This window comes from Etheostoma cragini, chromosome 11, assembly GCF_013103735.1.
Source record: "Etheostoma cragini isolate CJK2018 chromosome 11, CSU_Ecrag_1.0, whole genome shotgun sequence".
In the NCBI taxonomy this organism is placed as follows: domain Eukaryota; kingdom Metazoa; phylum Chordata; class Actinopteri; order Perciformes; family Percidae; genus Etheostoma; species Etheostoma cragini.
Genome location: NC_048417.1, coordinates 4,788,788 through 4,798,915, shown reverse-complemented (window position 1 = coordinate 4,798,915; position 10,128 = coordinate 4,788,788). Strand labels below are relative to the sequence as shown.

The following is a 10,128-nucleotide window of genomic DNA, read 5'->3' as shown; positions in this document are numbered from 1 at the left end:
CCCCCCCCCCCACCCCGTTAGCAGGTGTGTCCAAGACTCGTGTCTAATCCGCAAGCGTTTCAGACGCATTTTTCACTTGTAGAAAGCCGTGAAGCTAATGGCACTACCTTGTTTATTGCGGTGGGAGTGAACACAAGTTGTGAAAGGTTCAAGATGAAGAAATGGACCGGTTCAGTTGAACTGGGTCATTACTTATTGATCATGGTACAGAGATGCATATCTTTCGTTAGCTACAGATGATTTAAGCCGCATGCTCCAGTTGGTTTTAAAACCTTAATGCTTTCCTGTGATGAATTGAGCTTGAAGGGCACAAAGCAACTAAAGAAAGTCAAGTGTCAAGCCATGTGGCTAATGGACAGCGACCTATTAAACTTCCTCTTCCACCGTGTCACCACACACTACTGTATATTATAAGAATATATTTTAAGAATAAAGGGCAGAGGCAGCCAAGACACCGTGTCACTGGAACCATGCAGTGAGGATTGTGTGCAGCGGACTAAATGTACAAAATGTACTGTAAACTATCAGGACACGCACCTTGCAAAGGGTGTTTATTTTGCTTTAGTAGGTTCACGGCTGATAAGGCTAAAAATGTTTATCCTGAAATAGATAAATTCATATTTTCATAACTTCTAATATGTACACTGAGCAAAATTATAAAAAATGTTATAGTTGTGTTCAGTGTTTATAAAGATGGAGCATTTTTTCTGGTAATTGAATAAATAGTTTACATAAAATAACCACATGGTAAAGCTAATTTCTGTATGAATTAAATATTTAATTTTTTCTTTTTTTGACCCGATAGAAATAATATAAAATATAAAGACATTTGGATACAACACTATCTTTTTGACAATGTACTGTAAATCCTCCGGTCGCCCGGCCCTAGTAGGGAGTGGTGTTGTTTTTTCCTTCTCTTTTTGTTACATATACTATGCGCTTGTCTTTATGAATGCAGCTACGCTGGCAGTAACAGTTAAAGCTACATTATACAGCAAAGTGTGCAATATTGGAAGTATATAGGTGTTAACTTTTCAATCTTAAGCAAGCACACTGTAGATACAAAGGGCTAAAAACTGGCTGATTAGGCAGAGGCCGGGTCACAGATGTTCAGTGGCGTGCTGAAACCTTCACGATTCCACCTGTCCCACTCACTGCTCACAGAGTGCCTCCTGAACTACTGGCAGTATGTTTCTCTTTAATTTTTTAAACAATATACTCATTCTTTAATATTTATTACTTGAGTTTAAGTGTAAATACTAGTTTAAAGATCATGTAAGAAAGACATCTACACTGCTTTTAAAGAAAATGGTTGTGTTTCATGGGATGTGAAAAAGACTTGTGTAAATGTTTTAATGACTTTAGAAAGATGTATCCACTGCATGATTTATAAACTATTTTTGCAACAAAAAACCTGACTCATTTATTGGATTGAACACTGCTACAGAAGTGGCCACGGGTTGATTGGACAAAAATAGGGTCATCATGTGAGGGGTAAGAATAGACCTGTGTGATGCAGGGCAGCATCTGAACAGTCCTAAGGTTTGGAAAGGTCTCTGCTGATGAAGTGAAAAGTTTTTTTGTAAAGAACTTTTTGGGCTTTTATACACAAGATAGCTTTTAGATAGGAAAGGGGGGACAACAAGGGAAATGGATTCAATCCGCTGCCAATGAGTCTACAAGGGATGCAGTCTTCTAGGCGGGCTAGAAGTCCCCCCAAAAAGGGACAAAGTTCTGTTAACTCTTGCTTCTCTGTGATCTTTGACTTGCAGTACTCCATGAAGTTATTCATGCATTCAGAGTAAAAGGTTACCGGTCAGTGCAGTAAAAGGTTACCGGTCAGTGTTTACCTATCCTGAGGTTTCTGGATTAATATTACTTAGATCCTCAGTTAATGAACACGCTAAAAAGTGGGAACTAATCCACCACCGGGCGCCGTATGTGATATTAACAGACTTAAACAGAGACCAAAGTGTTATTTATAAAGAACTCAGTTACCAACAAATCTGAACAATTGAATTTATTAAATAAAAAAAGAAAATCACCATTAATCATTGTCTACATGGTACAAAACAGAAGTCGAATGATCACTGCTTACGTCCTGGGTTCTGTCAGTAAAATATCTAGGTACTGTAGTTTTCTGGCTTCGTAGTTAAAGCAGAGCGTATGAGGGGAAAAATGACGGCCAATGTTTAACAGCACACATTTTCACATTTAGACTTTGTAGCCAAGACCTTGACTGGTCCGAAAACTGCTTTGTAAACTGAGCCACACCTCTCACATTCAATCAGCCATGTATTATGAAATCAACCGACCCTTAAGATCATCGATGTAAAAGCTGAGGATCAGAATAAACTCACAATGCTGCATGCATGAAAACAACAACCACAGACATCTCCGTAAAAATTAAAAAAAAAAACTTCAAACAGGCCCCTGGTGGTAGTCCAACTCTGGTCATTTAGGCACTCTTCACCCAATTGTGGTCAGATACAAGGACATGCAATGTAACGCCACTTCAGAGACAGGAAATTCTCAACAAGCTCTGCAAGAAAATTGGTTTAATTAAATAAAATAACAGATTTTAACTCAAATAATGTTAGTGTGGGGGTGGGGGATACAAAACAGATCTGTATATATATATATAAAAACAAAAAAGATTTAACACAATACGACAAAAGTGAAAGGAAACTGACAAAACCTGGCTATGCCTCTTTTCGCGTGCTCACAGTAATGCATAGCATCAACAATATGTTTACTGTTTACTATGTTCTTAGATCACTTTAAACACTATACAGAGATAATAACTGTTAAGTAAATCTGGATTAGCATCTTTCTTGCTGTTGAGTGAAGAGGGGAGGGGGAGGGGGGGCACGCAGCATTTGCAGCTCAAACATCCTCATCATGGCCAGTCATTTTGGGCAAAGCTTGGTGGAAGTGGGTGCAGTTTTCTTGTCGGATTTCTCCTCAGACACACCCCAGCACCACTCTGCCTATAGAAGTCTGTAAGTTAGGAGGGTTGGCTTAGAAACCCATGCCTCCCATGCCGCCCATGCCTCCCATGCCGCCTGCTGGCATCTCCTTCTCCTCCTTGGGTAACTCAGTGACGACGCACTCAGCAGTGGAGAGCAGGGAGGCGACTCCTGCGGCGTCCATCAGGGCCGTCCTGACCACCTGTAGAGGGAGGAGACCAGACGTTACAGCACTTCAATGCACATTTGGCACAGCTGCAGTCAAGTTCGCATATACTTAGGGCTGCAACAAACAATTTTCCTCAGATTCATCTGTTTTATTAATTATGATCCATTTTTTGTATGTTTTTTCCACAGAGGGCTTTAGAAAACCCCTTTTTAGAGCCTCTTTACCACCAAGTGGCAGTAGTGGTCCGGTTTAAATATTCAATTGAGGTACAAATGAAGAATCAATGTGATCCGTAAGGGGACGTTTGCGGCATCTCGTCTTTCTGTGACACGTCCACAACCACTGAGCACTGTACCTTGGTGGGGTCGATGATGCCCTTCTCCACCATGTTGACGTACTCTCCCAGCATGGCGTCGTAGCCGAGCTCAGCTGACCCCCGCAGGATCGTCTCCACCACTAGTGAACCCTCCACACCCGCATTTTTAGCGATGGTCAAGGCGGGGATACGTAGCGCCCGTCTGATGATCTCCACACCTGTTCCGGATGAAAACAAAAAAAACAGACTTATGACAATAATGAAGTTGTATCTGTTAAACTATATAACATAGGACCGCTGTTACTTTTTAGAACATTTGAGCCTGTGTTTGTGCGTTACTAACCAATCTTCTGGTCAGCATTGACAGTTTGGACGGTGTCAAGGCTTGGGATGCAGCGCAGCAGGGCGCAGCCTCCACCTGGCACAATGCCCTCCTCCACTGCTGCCCGTGTGGCGTTCAGAGCGTCGGTCACGCGGTCCTTCTTCTCGTTCACCTCCACATCACTAGTACCTCCGATCTGACATGGAGAGCATGCATCACATCTTTGTTTCTCTAGAGAACTACAATGATCAGCAAGCCATCCCACTGATGATCAGCTGACTCCGTCTCACAGCGCCAGGTTCAATTCCTGTGCAATAACTGTCTCTAATCAGTCTGTTTCCACTTATTATTCATTCACATTCTATTTCAGAGCTGTTCATATTGTAATATAACACTTATATGATAACATACTATTTATTCCAGCATCCTTTGCACTATGCTCCATAAATAAAATAACTATCATAATTATAATTTACTCCTGCATACTTTGCACTCTTCATTGCATTATTGTCTCAACCTCTGTTTATAGTGTGTATATGTTGTTGTTTTTTGTATGTGTAAGTGCATTGTGAGCAATACAATCCAAAGCAAAATTCCTTGTATCTCTCCTCATACCTGGCGGATAAAGCTGATTCTGAGTACCATCTGTTTTTTTTTTCTCAGTTTGAGACGTACCTTGAGTACGGCCACTCCGTCGGACAGCTTGGCCAGCCTCTCGTTGAGTTTCTCCTTCTCGTAGTCACTAGTGGTGCTCTCCAGCAGCTCGGCGATCTCCGCTGCACGCTTATCAACCTCAGCTGGGCTGCCGCCTCCCCTCAGCAGCAAGGTGTCATCTTTGGTAATTTGGACTTCACCAATCTTACCAAAGTCGTGAGCCTGGATGTCTTCAAGAGCCAGACCTACTGCATCATCTCCAAACACCTGGAAAAAGAAATAAATGTAACATTTAGAAATCAAGTCACACACAGCCAAGCTATCGCATTTAACTTCAGGTTGATACAATTTAGCAGTGGTGAAAAAGTAGTTAGATCTTTTTACCAGTGTAGAAATACTCTGGCTCAACATCTTAAAATAAAAGTAGTAAAGCTGTGACATCAAAATATACTAAAAGTAAAATATGATACCAAACTACAGTAGTACAAATACGTTATTTATAAAAACGACAGTAAGTGGTAAACGGCAGTAAGACGAGTGCTTAGGGATGTCTACAAATTACAACACGAAAAAGAGAAACAGCAAAAACATTTATTTAACCTATTTCCTTAAAAATAGGTGCTGTGGTACAGCTATTAGGAGAAGTTATAATTGGAGTAAGTTTGGAGACACCACCTTATTTAACCATTAAATTAGTAAATATTTTTACTTTTTTAATAAGTACATAACCTGTTTGAACTACTGTAGAAGTTTGGTACTATTTTGGGCATTATTAGGGGTGTAATTTACGAGATACACACTGGATTCCATTAGCACTTGCACTAAGCTAACCAGCTGATAACGCCAACTCGCCCAATGTTCAACCCAGATGAAAAAAGGTCTGGGGGGTTGTTTGGCTCGAGGTCGTGGTGCAAAGGACCCTAGGGGGAAACTACTCCAAACCATCATTTTAACTACTTTAATATACTTTTATTTGGTGCGTAGCTTGTGAATTTCCTCCCAGATATCAATAAAGTTTTAACTCAATCTATAATATTACATTATACTTAATTTGCATGGTTGTATTTTGTATTACTAATGTGACTAGTAGAGTATTTAGCACAGAAGTGCTTAGTTTCTTGAGAGTGAAAAGTGGACTTACAGTGCCCCCGGTGGCGATGGCCATATCTCTTAGCTGATTCTTCCTGTTGTCTCCGAATCCTGGAGCTTTAACAGCCACTACCTGAAGCCCGACCTTGAGCCTGCAAAGTAAGTTGTTGAATAGGCACTAGTTTTAGTTCTTTTTTTAATGATGACACTCACACTCTGTATTTTCAACAAAACACAGTAGCTCTTGTGTGTACCTGTTGAGAACCAAGGTGCTGAGGGCCTCTCCGTCCACATCCTCAGCCACAATAACCAGCGGTTTCCGGTGCTGGTTGGCGAGCTCCAGGGCTGGCACAATGCTCTGGACGCTGGAGATCTTCTTCTCGCTCAGCAGCAGGTAGGCGTCCTGGAACTCAACCTTCTGACCTGGAGACAAAAGAGACATTCAGATTTTAGCAATGTGTTTCTTTTATAGGCAACAGACAGATCAAGTACGAGACAGTGTGAGCTCCTTTACCTTTGGCAGTGTTGATGAAGTAAGGGGAGATGTAACCACGGTCAAACTTCATCCCCTCAATGATCTCCAGCTCATCGTGCAGGGTCTTCCCATCCTGAGATGTAAAGCAGGTATTGACTATGTCACAGACTCTAATAACAGACCATTTAAGCAATCATAACAGCAGTAAATATGTCTTAATACCTGTATGTGAAGTTCTGATACTAACCTTGACAGTGATGACTCCCTTGCGGCCAACTTTCTTCATAGCGTTGGAAATTAGGGTACCAATCTCCACGTCTCCATTAGCTGAGATTGTAGCAACCTTAAAGAGACAGATGGCATTACAGCATTTTATAACACTCCACCATAAGTAAAACTCCTGCATTCAAAACCTTACTGAAGTAAGACTTAACCTCTATTCTGTAATTTTTTGAGTTGATTCTCAGCAAAACCCCTTTGATTTGTACAAGTATGTGTTCATTCCCGTTTACCTGGGCAATCTCCTCGGGGGTCGTGACTGGCTTGGAGAGATTTTTCAGCTCTTTGATGACGGTTTCTACAGCCATCATGACTCCGCGTCGGATCTCCACGGGGTTGGCGCCTTTGCTGATGGTGTCGAAGCCCTCCTTGGCAATGGCCCGAGCCAGCACTGTGGCGGTGGTCGTGCCGTCACCGGCCTCCTCGTTGGTGTTGTTGGCCACGTCCTGCACCAGCTTGGCACCGATGTTCTTGTACTTGTCCTTCAGGTCGATGCTCTTGGCCACCGTCACGCCATCCTTGGTGACCTTGGGGCTGCCCCAGCTCTGCTCGATGATGACATTGCGACCCTGGAATAGAGACAGGACGTGGTGAGGTAAAAGGGCCTGTAACGTTGGGTCAAGTGAGTTCCAAAAGACAGAAGTGAGTAATAACCATTGATCGTAATAAATAATGAACGTAGCAGCATTGACGTTATCCTTTGGTTTGTGGACTGCTGTTTTGAAGCCTTTAGCTGGACCAAAGCAGTTTCCTTGAACGGACGAAACACATTTTGAACAAAGAGGGTGGAGCTGAGGAGGATGACGTCATCTATGGTTCTCTTCAATGGTGTTGGACAAAGCTAAACGCTAATAAGGGACACCTGCTGATTTTCATACTGGTGCCAGAGTCATACAGCGAGCGAGTAAATGCTGCTCTCGGGGGAAATCAGCAACCTTTACCTTAAATTACCAGCTAACACTAGCAAGTTTGGTTGGCAGAACAAGACCTTTTTAGGCAACTACAATTTTCCAATTTAAGTGAAAAACACACAGTGAGAGGGTCAAAGTTTAAGATGAAAACAAACCCAAAAACAAGTTCATGGCTGTTTCAATGTACACAGTGCTATGGTTAGCATGGCTAAGCCTGGGTCCTGATTGACAGGGCGGTGTGTAGCCACGCCCCTAAATCATCCCCTGCTTTGTCTATTTAAACCATAATTTACTAAATAAACATCACCCTCAAATTAGATAGAATGCAGGTGTAAGGCACTTCCACACTGGCTTCACTTTCCAGACCTGGAAGCTCCGTGCAGTATTTTCGCAGTCTAGTATTAATAATACCGGCCCAGCCAGTAGAATAATACTACACATCAAAGATTACCTTTGGGCCCATGGTGACAGCCACAGCGTCAGCCAGCAGGTCCACTCCCTGCAGCATTAGGGCACGAGCATCCGCTCCAAACTTCACATCCTTAGCGTAGGCTCGTGTGAGGTGAGGCGCAAGCGCCCTGCTCACAGGCCTCACCTGCTTCATGATGGTTGGTAGACGAAACATCTCTGTAGGAAGAAAAGAAGAGGGAAAGTTAAAAGACATGTGTGAGACCAACGATCACTGATGAACCAGAGGTGTCCAATCAAATCAGCAGTTAGTGAGTCGTCACAGGAATCTCAGCAGGGTGTAGTGATAAATTAAGATTAACTCTCTTTACCAGATGAAACAAAGTGATGGAAATGCATCAATAATTAGAATCCAATATTATTATTATCAACATTTATATTTTAAATATTTGCTAAAGTAATACTTTAATCATATTTTGATGCCAAATTATAATTAGTAAAGTAACATTAAATATATACTGTCGTATTACTTTTAAATAACAGATGCGAGTACTTCTTCCACCACTGCCTTAATACTTTAAGGCCCTCCCCCTGGATTACTGTATGTGTTACAAAGGTTGACTGCGCCCCTTGTGGTCAATAGTGGCATGACACCAGTGAATGGAGGAATCTCCACTTATGGGATGGTGAAACCTTTTCAAGGAGAGATATGATTTGACACCAGCACACTTAGTTTACAGCAAATGTATGAATTCGTTACCTTTTAAGTGCAACTGCTGTATTTGTTTTACAAGGAGACCAGATATTCTGCAATTAGTAGTAAGTCAGTTTTGCTTAATTATTCAAAGCATTGTTTAGTAAAGTTTTTCATAAAACTGGGGAAATGCCAACACAAGTTTGAGGCCATCTTCATATTGTTTGTCTAATATAGTCAATAGATCATGACTAATGTTAGGGGAATTGTTTAGGTTTTATTATCTGTTTCTGGAATTTTTTTGGCCAATATCCAATTTTGAAACAACTAAATATTGTATCGGCCTTAAAAATCCTTTATCAGTCGGGCTCTAAAAAAAACACATTTCCATTGTAAAAGAAAGTACCAATTTACCCAAAGTAAATAAACCTAAATGTTTCCTGTCAGTGTCTTCCTCGTCTATCTGATGTCTCAGGATTCATATTCCTGCTGCATTCATGTGTATGATGCATTTTCCTGCTGTAGAGGTTTAAGGTTGTACTTATTTTAACTCCTTCATATGCCGTTGGGTAGTTTAATCTACAGCAATGCATCATATTCTATAAGATCATCATGGTTGTAGGGGCGCTGTCCTTTGAGAACCACGTATCTCTAAAAGATTTTAAAAATGTTCATGGTGTCAGAAAACAGTTTTCAGTGATGAGTTTTTGCAGCTGATCCAAGAGACTTTTAAGACACAGAGGGGATTAAACAAAACTCATCTGAAAGGTAACTGAAGCCGTCAGACAAATGTAGCGGAGTAAAAAGTACAATATTTCCCTCTGAGATGTAGTGGAGAAGAAGTGTAATGTCGCATACATTTTAAATGTTTAAGCAATGTGCCTCAAAACTGTTCTTAAAACAGTGCAAATTACACGTTTTCCTACATGGCACACAGTCTTAAATTTATATAATAGTAATAATGAATCAGACTTGTGTTTATTTTGGCCATGATCTTAACTGGTTATGAAATTTACCCAAAAACACTTCCTGGTTACCCCCGCACGTGTGCTCTTCAGGTCGTGCGTCACAAGGTCAAATTGTAAAAAAAGCATGTGCAGAACTGCCTCGCCATCCATGCACGAGCTCAGCCTTAGCTAATATAATGAGTGACCATCACACTGTCAGGGCCAATTATTGCTTAACATTTGTGTAACTGACGATAAATGTTGGCACACCTTAATAAGAACCCTCCTGCATTGCCAGTCACATTGTGCACAGCATTACGGAGGAGGGACGTTAAAGAAAGGTTTCATCATGTCAGACACGAGACATTCCTGACTAAATAGTAATATTATCCGGCTAAAATAAATGTGTGGCGTGAAGAGCTGTAGTAGTAAAAGTTTAGCGTAAATGTCCTTTTAGTTACGATCAAAAATATGTTAGCTAGGCATATTTAAGGCTTACGTTAGTGTTACGTTACGTCTCAGCAAGAGCAAAATCTACAATTAGCCAGCGTTTTGCTCACAATATTAGCCCTGCTAGCTTGTATAACTTAATACATAACATTCAAATGTGAAAATGTTAGACTTACTTGTGAGGTAAGAGGCTTGTAGCTGCTACTAGGTGCAAGTCTGCGAGACGGAATGATACTGGAGGTAAAAGGACAAGCCGTGTGGAGAACTCCTGAGACGGGACTGCACATGGCCTATCACATCCGGGTTATTTACCGGCGCGCCCCTAACCATGAATAACGACAGAACTTGTTTAGAAAACTGATATAGATGTTTATTTTATTTGTCTGTCTTCTGCATAGAGTACTTAAGCTGTTGATAATTTAAGTACACATTGCTGATAATAAGT

General features: G+C 41.3%; 1 protein-coding gene across 2 annotated transcripts; it reads right to left on the bottom strand.

Moving 5' to 3' along the window:
- Positions 1–2,007: 2,007 nt before the first annotated feature.
- On the bottom strand, positions 2,008–9,999 carry hspd1 (heat shock 60 protein 1). Of its 2 annotated transcripts, none has more exons than XM_034885884.1 (11): positions 9,860–9,999; positions 7,636–7,811; positions 6,507–6,842; positions 6,242–6,337; positions 6,034–6,127; positions 5,774–5,942; positions 5,572–5,671; positions 4,452–4,697; positions 3,798–3,972; positions 3,494–3,672; positions 2,008–3,171 (listed from the first exon to the last, which is right to left on the bottom strand). In XM_034885884.1, exons 2-11 carry the CDS (start codon positions 7,807–7,809, stop codon positions 3,022–3,024), a joined length of 1,719 nt encoding a protein of 572 aa, XP_034741775.1. In that variant the 5' UTR covers positions 7,810–7,811; positions 9,860–9,999; the 3' UTR covers positions 2,008–3,021. The 2 variants fall into 2 exon arrangements, with proteins under 2 accessions (XP_034741775.1, XP_034741776.1); XM_034885885.1 differs by having other exon boundaries at positions 7,636–7,818; positions 9,862–9,975.
- Positions 10,000–10,128: the final 129 nt, after the last annotated feature.